We start from the raw sequence: 21,689 nt of genomic DNA, 5'->3' as shown, positions 1-21,689 counted from the left end.
CAGTTGCTCAGTCATGTCTCTTTGCAACCCCATGGACTGTAGCACGCCGGGCTTCCCTGTCCATCGCCAACTCCTGGAGCTTACTCAAACTCATGTCCATCGAGTCAGTGATGCCATTCAACCACCTCATCCTCTGTTGTCCTGGTCTCCTCCTGCCTTCAATCTTTCCCAGCATCAGGGTCTTTTCTAAAGAGTCAGTTATTCACATCAGGTGGCCCAAGTATTGGAGTTTCAGCTTCAGCATCAGTTCTTCCAATGAATATTCAGGACTGATCTTTAGGATGGACTGGGTGGGTTGCCTTGCAGTCCAAGGGACTCTCAAGAGTCCTCTCCAACACCAAGGTTCAAAAGCCTCAATTCTTCAGTGCTCAGCTTTCTTTATAGTTCAACTCTCACATCCATACATGACTAGTGGAAAAACCATAGCTTTGACTAGACGGACCTTTGTTGTGAAAATTGAAAATAATGAGTGATTATTGCTTTTTGCTATTGGCAGCATTTATGATTTCTCAATAAAGTAAGTTATCAGTATGACAAACATGGGCTTCCCTTGTGGCTCAGCCGGTAAAGAACCTGCCTGCAATGCAGGAGACCCAGGTTTGATTCCTGGGTTGGGAAGATCCCCTGGAGAAGGAAATGAAAACCCACTCCAGTATTCTTGCCTGGAGAATCCCATGGACAGAGGAGCCTGGCAGGTACAGTCCATGGGGCTGCAAGAGTTGGACATGACTTAGCGACTAGACTACCACCATGACAAACATATAAAGATACTATTTACACAGTTTTCTTTTAATTTTGATTTCATCTTTATTGTGGCCTGTGTTTTCTCCCTCTCTAAACATTAACTGGAGGTTTACATTTACATATGATTAGGCTAATAAATACAGAATATAAAGGCATCTCATGAAGGAAAGGGATTCCCTGGTGGCTCAGACAGTAAAGCGTCTGCCCACACTGTGGGAGACCCAGGTTCGATCCCTGGGTTGGGAAGATCCCCTGGAGAAGGAAATGGCAACCCACTCCAGTATAGAGTAGAAAATTCCATGGATAAAGGAGCCTGGTGATGTATAGTCCATGGGGTCGCAAAGAGTCGGACACGACTGAGTGAATTCACTTCACTTTAACATGAAGGAAAATACTAGAAGTGCCAAAATCGTGAATTTAAATTGCAATGAAATCTTAAAATTGCCGTTCTCATTACTTTCAATAAGTATTTTTCATCTACTCTCTCTTCCTAAAACTCCTGTAACTTTACACCTCCTTGCAATTACTCTAAAATCTCCATGCAATAAGGAATGGAAAAAACATAAATAAACATGCTTTTCAACATAGCTTACAGACTTGCTGTCAATATCCTTTTCTGAAAATTATCTTATGAACTTTTGGGTAGAACAAAAATTTTAAATGGTTGTCTGTGAAAAAATGAAGGTCATTTAAAATATATATAACACATTCATATATCTTCTTGAATTTTCAAAGTCCATGTTTAGTATTTTGCTGACTCTAAAAGCCCTGCAATAAACAATGTATTGCTTTAAAGCTAATGCATTTGACTAAAAAGTTGAACTATTATTTAACTTTAATATTAATGTAGTTTTTATGTTTTTTAGTATTTAATCTGCTGTAACTAATTCATTTAAACAAGTGCTTATTAACTTAAGTGCTGGGGCCAGAAAAAGTGCAAAAGATAACTTTTTAAAATAATTCATATTTCCATGAGATATAAAGAAGCATAAATAATTCTAATAAAATACATATTGAGTTAATTCTTGTTGATAAAATTGTGGGTCTCAAGGTGTTCAGGAATGGTAGGGATTGTAATTCAAATTTTACTTAAAAATATGAAATATTTATATATTAAAAATTTTATAAGAAACAGGAATTATTTTAACAAATTAAAATATGACTATATCATGTGTCTGGAGAAGGAAATGGCAACCCACTCCAGTGTTCTTGCCTGGAGAATCCCAGGGACGGCAGAGCCTGGTGGGCTGCCGTCTCTGGGGTCGCACAGAGTCGGACACGACTGAAGCGACTTAGCAGCAGCATATCATGTGTCTTCACTTCTCTTTCTTTAGAAATAAACATATAAACATTTAAGGTAGCCAAACTTCCAAGTTTTTCTAATATAATTCACTTTTAGACTTGTTTATAGGAACTCACTATTATACTATTGGGAACATACATGTTCCAAGACTTAAAATTAATTTAATAGATTACATCTGAAATTACAAAATTTGACTTTTTTTCCTGAAAGTTGTAAAAGATGTATCATTCTCTTTTCATGAATAATACTTTGATCTATTGCTTCCGAAATGTAAACAAAGTACTTTCAGAGCACAAACAAAGCAATTAATTCCAATTGCATGATTGGTGAAGATTCATTTAAGTCTAGATATGTAAGTCATAAGTCTAAATCTCTGAGAAACCATATTATTGACATATTTTACATAAAATTTGAAAACAAAAGGAATAAGTCGTACAGCCACTTCTGAGTATGGCTCTCAACAGATTCTTAAACAATATTTATTAAAATAAAAACCTGCTCCCTTGTTTATATCTGAAATAAAATATATTGTGTGAGCAAAAAATTCATTCAGATTTTTCCATAACATCCTAGGAAAAAACATGAAAGAACGTTTTGGCCAACCCAATACTAAATCCTAAATATAAACAGTATAAATATTATATAGGAGAAGTTGGTAAAGAGTGAGAATAAAGAGGTAAAGAATGTAATGAATTCGGAAGTGAGTGAGGTATTGAAGATTTAAACTTTGGTATTGTGCAAGAAATAGATTGGAGGTTGAAATACAAGGGAAAATCAAATTGCAGGGCTTAGGAAATAGTGATTGGTGATTTGAAATCGATAATCTAGAAAAGAGATCTAAGTTAAAGCATAGGATGATGAGTTTGCCTTCCTGCTTCTGGTTTTGATATGACAACTGAGCATTTCAGCAAGCTGAAGTACCCATGTAGGTAGACATAGAGCTGGAGCTTGAATGAGGTCATTGGAATGTAAAGTCTAGATAAGAGACACAGCTTTGGGCACCATTAAAGTCTTATGTAGGAAATATAGAATCTCTTTGCATGATTTAGATATTGTCATTCTTCTAAAAAAGGCTACAGTATCAAGTCACCCTCCCCACAACCGAAGAAGTGATTGTAATAAGTAACAAATGCAACGTTGGGAAGCAAAGTATACTCAAATGGTTACGAGTTAACACAGTCCTCTCACTTGCACCATCCTTATTTGTAATGAATGACCCAATACATATATTTTTTTAAACAGAGAAAACATAATGTAGTTTTTTTTTATGGCAGTTAGAAAGGATGGATTACTCACCACTGAAGTTTGTCCATTAAAATGAGTGTAATAAAACTGGAAGCAAAATATTTACAGTGTTATGTTATACACATAAAATTAGAATAAAGAATGCTAAAAATACATAGTGGTGTATTAGATAATTCATATTTTGCTTTAGTTGTTTTGCATCTTTGTTGATTCTGCAGAATTTACCTATGACAAAATGTCAATTCAACTCTTGCATTAAGAGACATGTATTTTTCATGATATTGTTTCATATGGCGATATGTTGGATACTAGTCCTTTCAAGTAATCAGAGTACATTGAATAGAGTCATAAACAAAAAAAGCAGCAATCATTTACCCTCATTGTTAGCTTTACCCTCTAATGCATGGACATTCTTTGCAATCATTTGAACAGTATAATACATTCTTATTTTGATGAAGGGAATGTAAAAATTACATTTGTTTTTAGACTTAGTAAGTAAAGAAGTGCTCATATAATGATATTCCAAATTATCATAGCATATTAGTATTATTTTAAGCTTTAAGAGGACTATGATTTTTCAATACATAAGGCATTTGGTAAGAGTCATCAAGTCTCTGGTTAGAGTTCCAGCATTTAGTGAATCCTCATCTGAGTACAGAAATCCTAAAAAATAGGACCTGTTAAATAAGCCTGTTAAAGTAGGGAATGCTTCATTCAGACACCATGATGATACCAAAGACTGAATGAGAAACAGGGAAGTTTTATTATCCAAGACTTAGAGCTTAATATTTTTATACTAAACAAGTAATTTTCCTTAAAAAGAGATGGAGCACAAGTCTGTCCAATTGAAATGAACCAGGGTTATTAACATAAAATAGGCTGAACAATTGGGATGCGCAAGTGTCACTAGGAAATAGCCCTGAAATTAAGAGCAGCATTTAGGCCCTGCTGCTGCTGCTAAGTCACGTCAGTCGTGTCCGACTCTGTGTGACCCCATAGACGGCCTCCCACCAGGCTCCCCCGTCCCTGGGACTCTCTAGGCAAGAACATTGGAGTGGGTTGCCATTTCCTTCTCCAATGCATGAAAGTGAAAAGTGAAAGTGAAGTCGCTCAGTCATCTCCGACTCTTAGTGATCCCATGGACTGCAGCCTACCAGGCTCCTCCGTCCATGGGATTTTCCAGGCAAGAGTACTGGAGTGGAGTGCCATTGCCTTCTCTGATTTAGGCCCTATGGTAGGGAAATAAATATTTTATTATAAGGAGTTTTGATGCAATTCTAGATGAGTTCCTTAAATCCATAATGCTTCTTGAAATCTAACCTTAATTCAGGATATAATGATGTACATGGTGATATAACTTAATTTATTCATGTTACAATTGCTAGTGAGGGGAAAATTAGGCAACAGTGACAGTAACCACAGCCACAAGCTATTAATTTTAATGGAAATAGTGGCCTATGTTACAATGACCCAGGGCAAAATTTCACAATGGGCATGAAATATACATATATCAGCATTTGTTTTCTTTCTAACTATATGCACATTTATTATAACATATTAAGATGTTTATTTATAGAGTTTTTGTGTTTATGCTTTTGAAACTGCATTTTAAAAAATTGCAAATCTGATGGAATTTAGTATATATTGAAAACTAATAAACTTAAACACAAATTGTAAGTCTAGAGTGCTCAGATGTTTCCAGAAACTCTTTGTCTACAGGGACAGATAATTTTTAAAATGCAAACTTATCTATTAGCATTGCATATTTTGATGATAACACATTTTGTCTTTTTCTTGTTGCTTTCCATTTTAGAAAGTATTTAGTGTCTTAATTTCTTATTATTTGTGGCTATTTTGTTGATATTTTACTGATCAATTTGCAAAGAATTATGTCTGTTTCATTGGAAACCATGTGATATAATATTATTGCTTCAAATGTTGCAAGATATTCGATATAACAAAAATTGAAATTAGCCAATCATCACTATTGAACCACAGATTCTGAAAGACATTACAATGATTGTCCGATTTCTAGGTGGTTTTAATAGAGAGATTTAGATTGTTTTTTCTTCTCTTTCTTGTCTTTTTAAATTACCCATTACATGGTAACAATCCCAGCAGTATGGAGCTATGAAATTTCATAAGATGGTTACTTCTGTCACATTGTATCAAGTGATTTGATACAGTCATTATTCTGAAACAAGTTTAATGTAAGAATTAGACTATTGCACTTTATTGTCTTTATTTCTGGGAAGGTCACAATATATCGTGAAATAAGATCATCAATCTTTGAAAAAATCTGTTTTATTCCCAATAGAATCAAATTACTCTAAGGTAGTATAAGTAATTTCCATTTCCACAGATATACATTTACATATATATTTAAAATACCAAAACAAACCTTTTATTATTTTTTTTATTTATTTTAATTTTTATTTTATTTTTAAACTTTACAAATTGTATTAGTTTTGCCAAATATCAAAATGAATCCACCACAGGTATACATGTGTTCCCCATCCTGAACCCTCCTCCCTCCTCCCTCCCCATACCATCTTTCTGGGTCGTCCCAGTGCACTAGCCCCAAGCATCCAGTATTGTGCATCGAACCTGGACTGGCAACTCATTTCATACATGATATTATATATGTTTCAATGCCATTCTCCCAAATCTTCCCACCCTCTCCCTCTGCAACAGAGTCTATAAGACTGTTCTATACATCAGTGTCTCTTTTGCTGTCTCGTACACAGGGTTATTGTTAGCGAAACACCAATACAATATAATAATGCATATATATGGAATTTACAAAACAAACCTTTTAAAATTGTGAAAATAAATATTCTGTGATTTAGAGTAGCTTATGTAATTAGTAGCAGGCTGGAGAGGGTTTTTTTTAAAAAATCATTTTGATATAATAAGACAAGAAATATCATACTGCGAAATATACTGTTGGGTTTTGCTGATTCTGTGAAATGCAGGCATGCTTTGCAGGAACACTCATAAGGCAGCATTTGGCTTTGTGAGTTCCACATGACCCAGAGTGGGGTTATCAATTCTTTCTGTGTTCTAAAAGAAACCAAACTAAGATATACTAAAGAACTGTAAGTCATTAGAACTGACATATTTACCTGTGACAACGACCAGCACACCTTGACTATAAAAGAAGCTGTTCACTCGCTAAGTCGTGTCTGACTTTTTGAAACCCTGTGGACTGCAGCACACTGGGCTCCTCTGTCCTCCATAATCTACCAGAGTTTGCTCAAATTCATGTCCATTGAGAAAGTGACACTGTCTAACCATCTCATCCTCTGCCACCCGCTTCTCCTTTTGCCTTCAATCTTTCTCATTCGGTTCAGTTGCTCAGTCAGATCCAACTCATTGTGACTCCATGGACTGCAGCATGCCAGGCTTCCCTGTCCATCACTAACTCCTGGAGCTTATTCAAACTCATGTCCACTGAGTCAGTGATGCCATCCAACCACCTCATCCTCTGTCATCCTGGTCTCCTCCTGCCTTCAATCTTTCCCAGCATTAGGGTCTTTTCCAATGAGTCAGTTCTTCACATCAGGTGGCCAAAGTATTGAAGTTTCAGCTTCAGTATCAGTCCTCCCAATGAATATTCTGACTTATTTCCTTTAGGATTGACTGGTTTGATCTCCTTGCAGTCCAGGGGACTCTCAAGAGTCTTCTCCAACACCACAGTTCAAAAGCATCAATTCTTTGGCCCTCAGCTTTCTTTATAGTCCAACTCTCACATTCATATGTGGGTACTGGAAAAGCCATAGCCTTGACTAGATGGACCTATGTTGGCAAAGTAACGTCTCTGCTTTTTAGTATGCTGTCTAGGTTTGTCATAGCTTTTCTTCCAAGGAGCAAATGTCTTTTAATTTCGTGGCTGTGATCGCCATCTGCAGTAATTTTTAAGCCCAAAACAATAATGTCTCACTTTTCCCATTATTTCCCCATCTATTTGCCATGAAGTGATGTGACTGGATGCCATCACTTATGCCATCTTTCCCATAATCATGGTCTTTTCCAATGAGTTGACTCATTGCACATCACATGGCCAAAGTATTGGAGTGTTTATTATATATTGTGACACAACAAATTACTTTAAAACTTTCATGGCTCACATCATATATTATCTCACCTTTTCTATACATGAGAAATCTAGAAGGAGCCCTGTTGGGTCCTATGCTTTTGGGTCTCTCCCAGGTTGCAAAAACTTTTGGAAAGGGCTTCAGTCATCTCTAGACTCACCTGAAGCAAGCTCCACTTCCAAACTCAGTCATATAGCTGTTGGCACACCTCATTTTCTCAAGATTGTTTTACTAAGGGCTTCAGGTCCTTGTTGGCTATTGGCCAGAGGCCATGATCAGGTCCTTGTCAGATGGACCTCCCATGAGGCAACTCAGTACATGTCAACCTACTTCATCTGATCAAGCAAGTGAAAAGATCCAGAGAAAGAGTATCTTCCAGCAAGATGAAAGTCACAGTTTTTACAGCCTCATCTTGGAAGTGACTTTCCATCACATTTGCCATATTCTCTTCGTTAGAAGTAAGTCTTTAGAGAAAGTCCACACTTAAAGGGGAGAGATATCTCACAAGGATGTGACTGCCAGGAGGCAAGGAGCAGTGGTAGCCATTTTAGAGGATTCCTACCATAAGGATTATATAGTAAATAAAATTGCCAAGGTACCTGGTAAGAATGGGATCAGCCCACTGAATATTATATAATTAAAATATTTCATGTATTCAGGAATGTATGTAAAGGTAGACCAGATGTCCACATCAGTCTTGGGTGATAATCTTATGGTGGTTCATGTTTTAATGGACATTTATTAAAACTTGGCTGAACAACTCTGTTTGACAAACACTCAACTGATTCTCATATTCTTTCTTTAGATATGACAATTCTATCAGCACACTTTCTTGCCTGTTTGCTAATCTTTCTCTGTACTATAACACTGCATATCTAAATTGATCCCTTATGTTAATTTTAGAATTAGTGCACAGAGAACTATCTTATTTAATAGTTACTGTACAGCATGTTAGTGTTCTCACCCATGTATGATCTAAATACTTGATGATTCTATTGGATGAGATGTAGAAAAAAGTTATTCCCTATGAAAGTGCCATTTTTTCGGTTAAAACAATTACCATACTTATTATAAACATTTGCAACCTTTCACTGAAGTTTGACATTTGTCAATGTTAACACTAGAATGGCATTTTGGTTTAGCATTGTTTAAATGTTAAATCAAGCTCTGGATATTTAGAACTTTGTTCATTCACACTTACTTCCCCAAACAAATATCATTTTACTAAAATTACTGAATTAGTCATGCTATCAAAAATAAGCATAAAAATGCTAAACTTTTAAAAGAAGGATGATTTTTTCCCGGCCAAGCTTAAAATAAAATAACTAGACTCTGACAAGAACTGTCCTTCTAATTGCCACTTTTGGCTGTTTGCTAAAGAAAACCAATGTATTTATTCTGAAAACTCAGTTTATTCACTGCAAACTTTCCCTGTCTCTTGCAGTTTTAAAGGATCAAATTCTTGATTTGAAAGATTCTTTCTCCCTTTTTTGGCAGTATCTTACTTTTATCAAATAAGGCATCACTTTTTTATGTTTCTATTTTTATTAAGCATAGTCCATCATCACTAAGGTTCAGCTATTCCCTCAGATGATTTCCTTCCATCCCTGTGTCTTAGTTTTCTTTCTCCCGGAAATGAATAAAAGCATGGAGAAAGTAATAAGATACTTCACTGTGCTTCACTTTGCTGAAGTTGGGAGGTCTCACCTTACAATCAGGACAAGGTAACCTAAGTGCAAAACACCCCATTATCACTTGCTGGTACATTAACCACTCTGATGGATTCTCACTTGCTACTAATGAATGCTTAATTAGAACACACATGCACAAATTCTTTACCAAAGTAGACCTAGCAGCAATTTTCCTTTATTTACAGAAACTACAAGTTTAAGATCTGTGTTATGCTTTGCTTTTGTTTTTGATAAACTTTTAAAAGATAACCTGTGTTTCAAATAGTTAAACAGAACAGTAATTTCTTTATACCAAGTGCACATTAGCCTACACAGCCCTCACCAACTAAGGAGTAAGACAATTAAGTAGACTTCATAAACTTTGCAATTGTAAATTCACCTTTCAAACATAATGGACCAATAGACCAGAATCCAGCCTATATTCTCACCCTCAGTCCAATAAGTTTCACGAATCTGAACCTGGTTTTTCTGGAGAACTCTATTAAGAAAATCACCCAGCATCACCTTACTATCTGATATGTGAATAGAACTTCTTAAAACCTTGCTATTAAGCAGAAAGCATATTTACTGTGAGAATACAGCTCATAGAATCAGTGTAACAACTGTGCACATGGCTAGTGGAGAGGATAAATCTTCAACTAGTTATAAATAAATATCTGATATTGGTGACTATTAAAATTTCATTTCACTTAGGCAACCTATTTTATATTTTATTCATTTCCTCTTAAGAAACCTATTTAGTTTTAATATATATTTGAAAAAAAAACTATACTTACAGAAAAGCTAAAAATTTTTGCAACTTGCATAAGCGCTTTGCAAATCTTCACCTATTGTTAATGTTTTTCTTCTATATACTTTATAATTTTCCCTATCTGCATAATATTTTCTGAAGCATTTGAAAGTAAAATGTATAAATCATGGTACTTTACCTGTTATATTTACCCATATACATTCTAGGGAGTACTTATTAAAAATAAGGATTTTTCTCTTATACATAAATACAGTGTATTTACCAGCCCAATAACCTATTTAATTGACACAGTACTTTTATTTAAACTGATATTGACACTCTAATCTTGTCATTTGAACCAATCATGTCCTTTATAGCATTTACAGCATTCCTAAATCCAAATTAAGATCACATTATATTTAGTTGTAATTTCTCTTTTGTTTCTTCGATTGTATGCCTTTCCTTGGCCTTTTAAAAATTGTAAAAAAAAATTGTAAAATTGTAAAATTGACATGTTTGAAAAAAGTCTTAAGAGAATGTTTCTCATTTTGCATTTGATATTTCCTCATGATTAGACTCAGGTTGTGTATTCTAAAGTGATATGCAAACAGAAGTATGAAAGTGAAAGTGAAGTCGCTCAGTCGTGTCCGACTCTGTGACCCCGTGGACTGTAACGTACCAGGCTCCTCCGTCCATGGGATTCTCCAGGCAAGAATACTGGAGTGTGTTGGCATTTCCTTCTCCAGGGAATCTTCCCGACCCACGGATTGAACCTGGGTCTCCTGCCTTGCAGGCAGATGCTTTAACCTCTGAGCCAAATAGAAGTATAGGCATAGTAAAAATAACTTGGCAGAGGACAAGAGTTTGGATCCTAGGGCAAGTGTTGTAACAACAGTTAAGTCTTAGTAATACAATGTATAGGATCCAAACCCTATCTCCATGAGTATAGGCTGATCATTCACATCTAAAACATTTTAATAGAGGGCTAATTTTTTTAATATTAAGCATAGATTGCCTGGTTCTTGGTGAATAGACAAGCAGTAAATAGTTGACAATGATGAAATTCAAGCAAAGGGACTCTTTAAGAGACCTACAATAAGAACATAATTTCTTAGAAGAACTGAGATACTTTAAACTGACTAGTCATTTGGAAAAATTATTTTGCCCAGGGCTAACTCCAAGCTTGCTAAGATTAACCATAGACATCTGTACATCTTCAAATGCCTTCTCTCCACATTTTTAAGCTCATCTCTCATTACTGGTTTGTCTGTTTAGTTTCCTATTTAAAAAGAATGTGTGATTAGATCAGGTTGCTCAGTGATGTTTCCTTCTAGCTCCAATACCTCAAGTCTAATTCCACCTGCTTCAGTTTGTCAAACTGTCAAATTTCCAGTCTTTCCCCCTGTAAGTGTGCTTGCATATCTTTGTGCTAAGTTGCTTTAGTTGTGTTTGACCCTTTGCGACCTTATGGACTGTAGCCCACCAAGGATCCTCTGTCCATGGGATTGTCCAAGCAAGAATATTGGAGTGGATTCAGGAAGACCCCCTCCTCCAGGGGATCTTCCTGACCCGGTGATGAGACCTGTGTCTCATGTCTCCTTAATTGGCAGGTGGGTTCTTTACCACTAGCGCCACCTGGGAAGTCTAGGTAATAGACTCTATTACCTAGAGTCTAATAAAAGTTTCTTCATGTGTAGAAAGGGATTTATTTTTATTATTTCTATTTTAAAATGTAGATACCTTTTTACCCTATGTATAGTAACTTTAGATAATCTGTTCTCAGAGCATGTTTTAAACTAGAAGATGTTCTCATCCACTTTTTTCTTTGAAGAAAACTGAAAAATTGATAAAAAGCAGTTCTTGTTTACAAAATTGTTTACAGTATTAGCCACAATCAACAGCTTTACTTCATACTAACTTTGTAATAAACACGGTATGACCTACTCTGGTTTCAAATGAGCTGGGCCATTTTGGTCCATTAGGTAATCCATTACCTACTGCCTGTACTAGTATATTTGGCTTCTGTGTAAGACACCCTGCTTGGTGTGCCTTCTTACACATAGTCTGTGCCCACTCTGTAGAATGGCACCAGGTGCGTATAGAGTAAGCATTCAAAAGGGATCTGATGTCCAGTCCTTTCTCATTTTCACTCAACTTTGTGGGCCTCAGGTTATGCAACTGTCACCCTGAAAGATCTAAAATTCAAAATTGGTTGCAACTTCTTCAGTTTTTGTCTTTTCATCGTTTTTGAACACAACCTTAACCATAACTTCTGGAAATCACTTATACAGTTATTATCTGCATTTCGTGAGAAGAAATGATATTAACTCAGTATCCTCTTGTAAAAGAGCTTGTGCTGAACATCAATCTCTCTTAAAATATTTTTCATGTTAAATGTAGACTTTCTGTCTCTGCTTCTTTGCCTCAGCAGTAGCAGAATGTTCTTACTCTAAATATAAAATTATATTAAAAAAGCAAGAAACAATATTTTCTTTAATTAGCTTCTTCCTTTAGGGGTTTTAGAAGAGGGGTTATGACTTGACAAAGATCCTTCCCATCTGTTTCTGTTTGCTTGCTTTTATTTTGACTTCCTTTCGTTGTCTTATCAAATATCACATGAATCGTTAACATTTGTTTTCATCGCTTCTTTTGGTTTCTCTTACTTTATATAATTAAGACATTATGCTGAGAAAAGTTTAGGGCTACTACATTTCATATTAGCCTAATATTCTTTAAGTAAATATTAAATGTTCTAGATAAATGATCTTATATGTTTGCCATCTGTTATAGTCCTATTTTTCTCAGCTCTGGAGTAGTAAGATATGGGTACATACAACTTTTTTGTGAAAGCAGCAAACTTCATTCAATTACAGGTATCTGGATATAAGTTTTGACCAAATAGATGCTATTTTTAATAAAGCTACTTCCTAACAGAAATGTAATTTATTAATCTCTTTGTGCAAAAACCAAAAAGCAAGAGATCCTTGTGTATGTTTTCAAGCAAGTTCTATTCGAAACTGGAATATATACCTATCTGCATACTGAGTAATACTCTTCAGTGACACAGTCCCTTGTTGTTTCCATGAAAGCATTGGATTTCTGGTGTAATCCACCTAAGCAATTTGAAATTGTTCCAGTTTGTAATAAAATCTCATCATATATTGTGATTGTTGTTGAACAAACTTCATTAACTTTTTAAAATAAATGATCAAGCTATTTAATACTTTAGTTTCATATATGGAATATGAGCTAAATTCTATTTCTGTTTATATGTATTAGATGCTATAAATAACTACATATAATAATAGGTACAAAATCTTAAATCAGTGTGTATGTATAACTGAATCACTTTGCTGTACACCTGATACTAACACAATACTGTAAGTCAACAATACTCTAATATAAAATAAAAATGAAATTAAAGAAGTAAATATAATTCACAAACACAAAACAGAACTAGATTAAAACATGAGATTCATTTTCATAAGGATTTTAAAATATTTTCTTTAACTCATCTGTAGATCTAAATCTGCATAATAACAGTAATCAGCATACAAAAATTCATACCTGCAATAAACTATTCAGTGATCTAGATACTTATTCACCAAATTAGAGCTGTAAGCATCAAATCACAATGAACTTTGGAACTATTAAAGGAATTTGTAATTTAAATAGTTTCACTCAATCCCTTCTCCCACATGCTTTTAATTAGAAGAGACTTTTTAATTAAGTACTCCCATGTACAGAGTGCCGCTTGATGATTTTTCTGTCATATCAGCCTCCCTTACAAAAGCAAATAATCATTGTGTCAAAGGAAGATATTTGCTCTGAAACCAAACTAGAAGAATTCTAGTTCTGATTTCAAGTTGTTCATTTGAGGCTTTGCATACTAAAAGGAAGCCTCTGTTTTCTGAGAAAATGCTGAGAACAGATTTACAAAACAGGGAGACGGATGGTATCAAGGTGTCTAAGGTTCAGTCCCTTCCTCTGCATCAGAGTCAGTGTATTTCCTCCAGTAATCTTCCAATTGCTTTTTAGAGGAAGTGACATAATGGAATAGATGTGGATTCAAGTAAATATCAATTCATTGCATATCTATTTTCTAGTTCTTTGAAAATGTGTAGAATAACTTAAATTTTTTAGGCTTTAATAGCCTGTTTGTAAAAGGCACTAAGAATACATTTTTTGTTGAGTTGTTGAAAAATTTAGATTTGAAATCTGTAAAGTGCCCTGAACACAATAGACTCTCAGAAGATATCATCTATGCTGTTCATAATTATTATTACCTTTATTTCCAATTTGCATGCTAAGTCGCTTCAGTTTTGTCTGATTGTGCAAACCTATGGACTGTAGCCTGCCAGGCTCTTCTGTCCATGGGATTCTCTAGGCAGTGGGTTGCCATGCCCTTTTCCAGGGGATCTTCCAGACTCAGGGATTGAACCTTCGTCTCTTAAGTCTCCTGCATTGGCAAGCAAGTTCTTTACCACTAGCACCACCTGGGAAGCTCCTATTTCCAGTTGATTTGATCGTAAAACAATTCTTTCCCAGTTGAAATATCAGGGAATGATTACTTCGTAAACCATGCTCAGCATCAGGAAAAATGTTTCTTGGTGGCCAAGAAATACAGAAATAAAGATGATATAGGAAATGATGGGGAGAAGGCAATGGCACCCCATTCCAGTTCTCTTGCCTGGAAAATCCCATGGACGGAGGAGCCTGGTAGGCTGCAGTCCATGGGGTCGCTAGGAGTAGGACACGACTGAACAACTTCACTTTCACTTTTCACTTTTATGCATTGGAGAAGGCAATGGCAACCCACTCCAGTGTTCTTGCCTGGAGAATCCCAGGGACGGGGGAGCCTGGTGGGCTGTCGTCTCTGGGGTCGCACAGAGTCGGACACGACTGAAGCGACTTAGCAGCAGCTAGGGCTCCATCACTTTGCCTACTGTTTGAAGAGTCAGGCAAGGACAGAGTATTGGAATACTTATTACATAACATAAAACCACGGCACAGTTTGAATTATGGGCCCATGTATTTTATCTAGCACTCTTACCATTAGGCTTGCTCCCAGGTGGTTTGTTATCGGAGGCCTAAGATAGACCTATAGTCCCATAACTCAGAAGCCTGCTGTTAGCTCTCTGGGTACATCCATATTTGATTATTTGCTGTAGATTAGCAGGTCAATATAATTTCTCAGGAACAACATAAAATTATTTAAAACTTTTTTTTTTCCTTACAGATTCAGATTTATCCATAAGTATGTTTCAATAAAGGCTTCCCTTGTGGCTCAGTGGGAAACATTATTGCTGCAGTGCAGGAGGTGTGAATTTGATCCCTGAGTGGGGAAGATTCCCCTGGAGAAGGAAATGGCAACACACTACCTTATTTTTGCCTGGGAAATCCCATGGACAGGGGAGCCTAGCAGGCTGCAGTCCATGGGGTCACAAGGAGTCCATGAACAAGACTTAGTGACTAAATAAATGTTTTAATAAATATGACAAAATTATAAAGTAGAATTGCTTCAAAGTTAGGCTTTGTAGACAAAAGGAGAGAGAGTTACTCTTCTAGAGTCGGTCTGTGCCTGATAAATTTCTATTTCCAGTTAATTCTAAGGCAGATAATCCTTGATATCTAAGTATTATTTAACCATGGAAATGCCTTAACTATAACTATTGGAATCTATTTTACAGCCAGCATTTTTAATGCTTGATGCTTTCCACCTGTTATGAACATGAGTCAAAAATTTTAGACATATTTATTAAAAGTAATTGTTATAGTCGACTAAATACTGAGCACATAAATATGTTTATAATTTTTATAAACATATTTTGTATATTGCTGCAATAAAAATCTTACAAAATTATCGTTATATTTTTAATGTATATATTTTTTGTTTTAAAATTTAGTTTCAGATAGACTTTAAAATCTCTAAATGCTAAAAGAATTATTTTTAGCACATAAGCATGTTAATTAATTAATTTCTCCAAAAGTTTAACATTTGAGACTGCATTAAAAGCTTTAAAGAAAGCATCATGCTGAAGCATTCTCCTTCTGATACTGATGGGGAAAGAATTACGGCTGCTGCTTTTGTGGGTCTCGCCATGTAAGAGACTTCTCATATATAACATCAAAGTGAGACAAAGTGCTATGAAGTTGATTCTTAGGGTGAGCTCTATTAAGAGATATTTAGTAAGACAGCAATGCAAGCAGGGAAGGAGGAGGTACTTATTTTGAAGCTTCTAGAAGGAATAACAGACCTCAGCAGTGCAGAGCTTGGTGTGCGACCGGGTCACTGCATGAGGGAGAGGGGTGACAGATAAGATTAGAGAAGAAAGTCAATGTCAATTGTATAGAACCTGGATGAAGAATCTGGCTAGTGGATCTTTTAAAACAACGTGTGTGCTGTGTGCCCAGTTGTATCCAGCTCTTTGCGATCCCAAGGACAGTAGTTCACCAGGCTCCCCTGTCCATGAGATTCTCCAGGCAAGAATATTGGAGTGGGTTGCCATTTCCTTCTCCTTATAACAATGTGCAAACATACAATGATTGATGATTAATGAATGACTTTTGTATAACCATTCTTTGCTACTGCATTCCTTCTCCTAATATGCTATAGGTATCACAGAAGATTAGAAAATAATCTTTAAGGCTTTAATTTTTTCTTTAATGGAAAAAGACTTTTAAGAATTCATAATCTTGAGATGTTAATTTTGAGCAAATCATTTCTTTTCCACAAGTATTTTGAATGACTTCACTGAATAAAATTTGAATTTTGAAGACAGATGTTTCTCCTCCCCTCTCTAATCTTAGGAATCATTGTCTACTAAAAAAAAAAAAGAATGAGAATGAAATCTTCAATATAAGTGAATATACAATGATAGAAATATTGAGATAAATTGGAAGGAAAGAAAAGTTGGGTTAAATTAAATAAAGACTAAGAATTAGAAAATTTTGGTAAAAAGCATCAGTATTCTACTTCTTGGAGAAGGCAAAGGCACCCCACTCCAGTACTCTTGCCTGGAAAATCCCCATGGATGGAGGAGCCTGGTGGGCTGCAGTTCATGGGGTCGCTAAGAGTTGACACAACTGAGCAAATTTACTTTCACTTTTCACTTTCATGCATTGGAGAAGGAAATGGCAACCCACTCCAGTGTTCTTGCCTGGAGAATCCCAGGGACGGGGAAGTCTGGTGGGCTGCCATCTATGGGGTCGCACAGAATTGGACAAGACTGAAGCGACTTAGCAGCAGACTTAGCAGCATTCTACTTCTTTGGTTGTTTCTATAATTTCTATTACTAGATTTTAAAACCGTTTAGTTGCTTTAGTTAGTAAAAATCATTATCAAAAATATCTATTAGGAGTTCTGATTTTTAGATACATGATACTAAGAATATGAAAAACTGAAGCTTTATTTTTAAATTTTTTATAATATTAGTTTAGGTTTATTTGGGCTTATTTATCTATTTTGTATATATAAACCACATGAAAATTATATCTGACTTGTTCATTCATTTGTTCATTCAGACCCATACTTATTGAACATTCACTGGGTGCTCAGATTATACCAATAAGCCAGAGTTCAAAATATCCTGGAGGCAAAGCTAAAACATGTGGTAGGAATATACAATTTTAGGTACATCAATATTTCTGTGAAGTAGAAAAATGGTTTAACATCGGTTTTAAGTTACTAATTACTGCAGATTATGTATAAGCACTCAATTAACTTAATGTTGAAGGTGAGATCTACAAATATTTAGACTGTGTTTCCTAAATAACTGTAGTTTATTTCTAGTTCCTTATGTATTAATTGTTAAAGTTACCAGACATTTTGCAAACACTTGCACTGCAATAAGCATTTTTCAAATGTTTAAAAACTTTACTTTTCTATATACCTTCTACTGGAGAAGGCAATGGCACCCCACTCCAGTACTCTTGCCTGGAAAATCCCCATGGATGGAGGAGCCTGGTAGGCTGCAGTCCATGGGGTCGAGAAGAGTTGAACGCAACTGAGCGACTTCACTTTCACTTTCATGCATTGGAGAAGGAAATGGCAACCCACTCCAGTGTTCTTGCCTGGAGAATCCCAGGGACAGGGGAGCCTGGTGGGCTGCCGTCCATGGGGTTGCACAGAGTCGGACACGACTGAAGTGACTTAGCAGCAGCAGCAGCATACCTTCTACTATAGATATTAAATTATGTGAAATTTAAACATTTTATACAAATATTTCAAAAGTTTAAACCACACCATAAAGTGGACAGTTGAGAGGGTAATAGATTTATGTTTTGCTTTGTTTTTTCTCTGGATTTTTAATTTCTTATTTATGCTTCATTCTAGTAGATTTGTTGAAGATCTAATTTACTTTTCTTTTTCACATAGCTGTATTTCTCAACTGGTAAAAGTTGAGTAATATATTTGCATCTTAATATTTAATTATTCTATTAATCTCACTTCAAGGTGGAAAGATTATAGTTCATTGACATTGATGAAATAACCTGGATGACTTTCATATAAATAGCAACAAGTATGCACACGAGTTGCATTACATAGTATATTTAACAACACCTCTCAGTCTTTCATAATGGAGATATATCTGAGTGCATTCAGAAAAAAATTGGTTCTGCAAGCTTGGAGGAAGTAATAGTCATTCAACAGAAATCAACTAGCTTTGCATATCAGTCACACATACACATACTCTTACATATTTTCTGAGTGCTCTGTACTGATATCAAAATAGCAAATATATATTTATGAGAATTTATGAAATGCTGTATTCTTTTCAAACATATAAACTCAACGTAATTATGAAATGAACTTTGAGAATATGTGAAAAATGTTGCTTCCTAGATAAGTGAAGATAGAATAAAACCCACAAATTTTATATTGGGTTGTGTAGTTTTTATTTTCACATTTGTCTCCAAGATGTCATATAATTATTTTTTGTTGTTCATTTTTAGATGGAAGACTGTATTTGAAAACTACTGTCATGTACTGAATCTTTCCTGTTGAAGAAACCCATGTTATAGTAAAGAACTCTGCAGTCAGACGTTCGTCAGTGGAAAGTTTGGAAAAAAATAAAGTCCTTTTAAGGGAACTTCCTCAATTTTGTGTATTAATGCTCTTTAAAAGTTTAAGTATTCTACAAAAAAAAGGTTTTCCTTTATTGATTTTCATCTGTGGTTCATACCAGAGACCTGAGATGTTTGTAAATGTACAAGTATCAAACTTCATACAGTTAATAACTGCAACTTTGCTGCTGGACACTTGTATACAGTTTAAAAGTAGGTCTGAATAAGACCTACCTTTGTTTTTTTAATGGAATGAACCATTTTCCTCTTCTGAAAATTCTGTGTCTGAGCACATCAAGACTCTTGTAGCACTGGTCACCTAGACTTACAGAATTATGTCCTCCAGAAACCAGCAAGAACACTTGGAAATAAACTTGTAGAGGACATAGAGGATTCCTAAAAAATCAGTAAATCACAGAATAATATTGTTACATTCTATTTTAAACTCTCTAACTGTGGTTTTTCTCCTGAAGATTTTTGTCCCATGTACTTTCCAAAAGACCAACAAATGGATATTGACAACAACCCCGTGAAATAACATTTTGCATATCTGAAGAGAAGCATTGGATATAAGCCAAAAGGTTTCACTGAAGGTCTTTTTACCTTAAAAAATATATAAATGTAACATGTTTTCATTCCAAACTGGTAGTGGTATAGAGAACTTAAAATGATCAGGATGCTTCTTCTTCAAACTGTTGGTCACATGTACAGTATATAAACATAAAACATACAAGGAAGGTATTATGTATGCAGTAGTATACTAGAGTTTAGGAAAATGAAAATTTTAGAAAATATGTTTTGTCACCCTGTTGGTCAGAAAGACACCTTTCTGGTTTTAACGCATGCAGGCATGTAAATATTTGTCTGGAGTCACAGTATTAATGAATGAGATCTTATGCATCTGGTGACAACAGAACTCTGTGTCAGCCACTTTTATTTGTATATTGAACCCTAGTTAGTGCCCCAAACTGCACTATTGAGAATGGATTGTGGCTGAATAGTAAATCAAAACACCAGAAATATTTTTATATGTTAATGTCATATTATGTTAATGTTGCTGAAAGACAAAACCTAACAAACTCTTGATCCTTGATGTATCAGTCCAATACCATGTAGCGCTGAGTGATAAAGTTCAAATGTGTTGTGCTTCCCCCCCTGGTCAGAGGGAAGGGTGCCTATGTGTTATTTTCACTGTCTTCTTGAGAGTTACCATATGTGTTTTCACTTTTGTGCAGATAACTGGAAGTCAAGCTGCAAACAGTGCTTACTACAAGCTGAAGTTACCTTCTCTTTGTTTTTACATACTTTGAGTTACACCTTTAAAGACTGAAATCATGAGTCAGTACAGTTGCTGGACATTTTATGATTTTGCTGTCATCTTAAAATTTTATGATCCTAACATTATTTATTACCATAAATAGCAAAATCTTAAATGGCCAAGGAAACTAGCTTAAACATGTTTAAAGATAGTTCTCATTGGCTATTAATGATTTGGTTAAGAAATTAACATTATAGATACACTGGCACTAAGCTTCTATAGTTTTTAGGTCTTCCTTGCAATACTGAAACATATTTCTTTTGTGTAGCTCGCTATTAACCAGCTAAGGCCATTTTTAATACAATAAAAAGGTTATATATGCAGTTCCTATTTTTAGCTTGCTTAAAAGGGAGCAATATTTTTATTTAAAACACTGTTAGTAAGTGCTTTCTAGAAACTTGGTTTTCTAAGCATAATTCTTCCATAAACATTTTTTGTTATTTGAACACAAGAGATTTTATTCCTTGTTGTATGTATCTCTTGCTTTTCCCTGTATGCAGTCTTTAAAGGATTATAACACTTAAAATCAGAGGGACTTGTGGCAACCTTTTGAATCATACATTTTTGAAAGCTTTTTTTTAAAAGCCCACAACTTCCATAAGTAGTAATCAGCCATTGCTCTGCTTCTTGCATAGAGTCACCTGTTAAGTAGGTTGAATAGTTTTAAAATACATATTTTCCAGACCTTTGAGAATGCTTTAGTGTTTGGTTCACTATAAAAGGAAATTTTAGAAAGGAATAAAAAAAAAGCTATCAGCTATATGCTAAGAGAGAATCTTACTAACATGTTGTAAATATTACAAGTCAAGAAAGTTATTTTAAGTCTGTAACTTAAGTTTTTTACCCTTTATTAGTTATACAGGTTGGTTTAAAATTCATTTTTTGGTTTAAACAAGTGAAATTGTGCCCATTTTATGGTTTCCATGCTTTTGTAATCCTAAAATTATTAATGTCTAGTTGTTCTATATTATAACCACATTTGCGCTCTATGCAAGCCCTTGAAACAGAACATACTCATCTTCATGTAGGACCTATGAAAATTGTCTATTTTTATCTATATATTTAAAGTTTTCTAAAAATGATAAAAGGTTATTACGAATTTTGTTGTACAAAATCTGTACAAAAATCTGTTTTTACATCATAATGCAAGAATTGGAAATTTTTCTATGGTAGCCTAGTTCTTTGAGCCTGGTTTCAATGTGAGAACCACGTTTACTGTTATTGTATTTAATTTTCTTTTTCTTTTCAACAATCTCCTAATAAAACTGTCTGAAATCTCCCAGTGACTTTATTTATAGTTCATCTTTATTAAATTTTGTGAAATGCACAGCATTGAAGGAATATTTACTTTCTAATGGGAGGCATCTAAAAACAACATAAGTCAGCTCTTTACAATATGAAGGGAACAATGCTCAATGATTTTATTTAACATGCAACTGCTTCTATCTCTAATATGAATTACTGCGGTGAAAAACATCATAAAAGCACACTCTGT

The 21,689-nt window shown here is 35.0% G+C and overlaps 1 protein-coding gene across 3 annotated transcripts in view; it reads left to right on the top strand.

The window, feature by feature from the left end:
- Positions 1 to 21,473, top strand: part of DACH1 (dachshund family transcription factor 1) — a 478,465-nt gene extending 456,992 nt beyond the window's left edge. For all 3 annotated transcript variants that reach the window (XM_025000109.2, XM_025000108.2, XM_059892257.1), the window contains one exon: positions 18,766 to 21,473. Coding sequence is in view for 1 of the 3 variants with exons in the window: in XM_025000108.2 (XP_024855876.1) it covers positions 18,766 to 18,803 (38 nt within the window). In the remaining 2 variants the exon portion in view is untranslated. The remainder of the gene's footprint in view (positions 1 to 18,765) is intronic.
- Positions 21,474 to 21,689: the final 216 nt, after the last annotated feature.

This window comes from Bos taurus, chromosome 12, assembly GCF_002263795.3.
Source record: "Bos taurus isolate L1 Dominette 01449 registration number 42190680 breed Hereford chromosome 12, ARS-UCD2.0, whole genome shotgun sequence".
Taxonomy (NCBI): domain Eukaryota; kingdom Metazoa; phylum Chordata; class Mammalia; order Artiodactyla; family Bovidae; genus Bos; species Bos taurus.
Note: the sequence above shows the minus strand (reverse complement) of the source record. Positions and strands in the feature narration are given on the sequence as shown.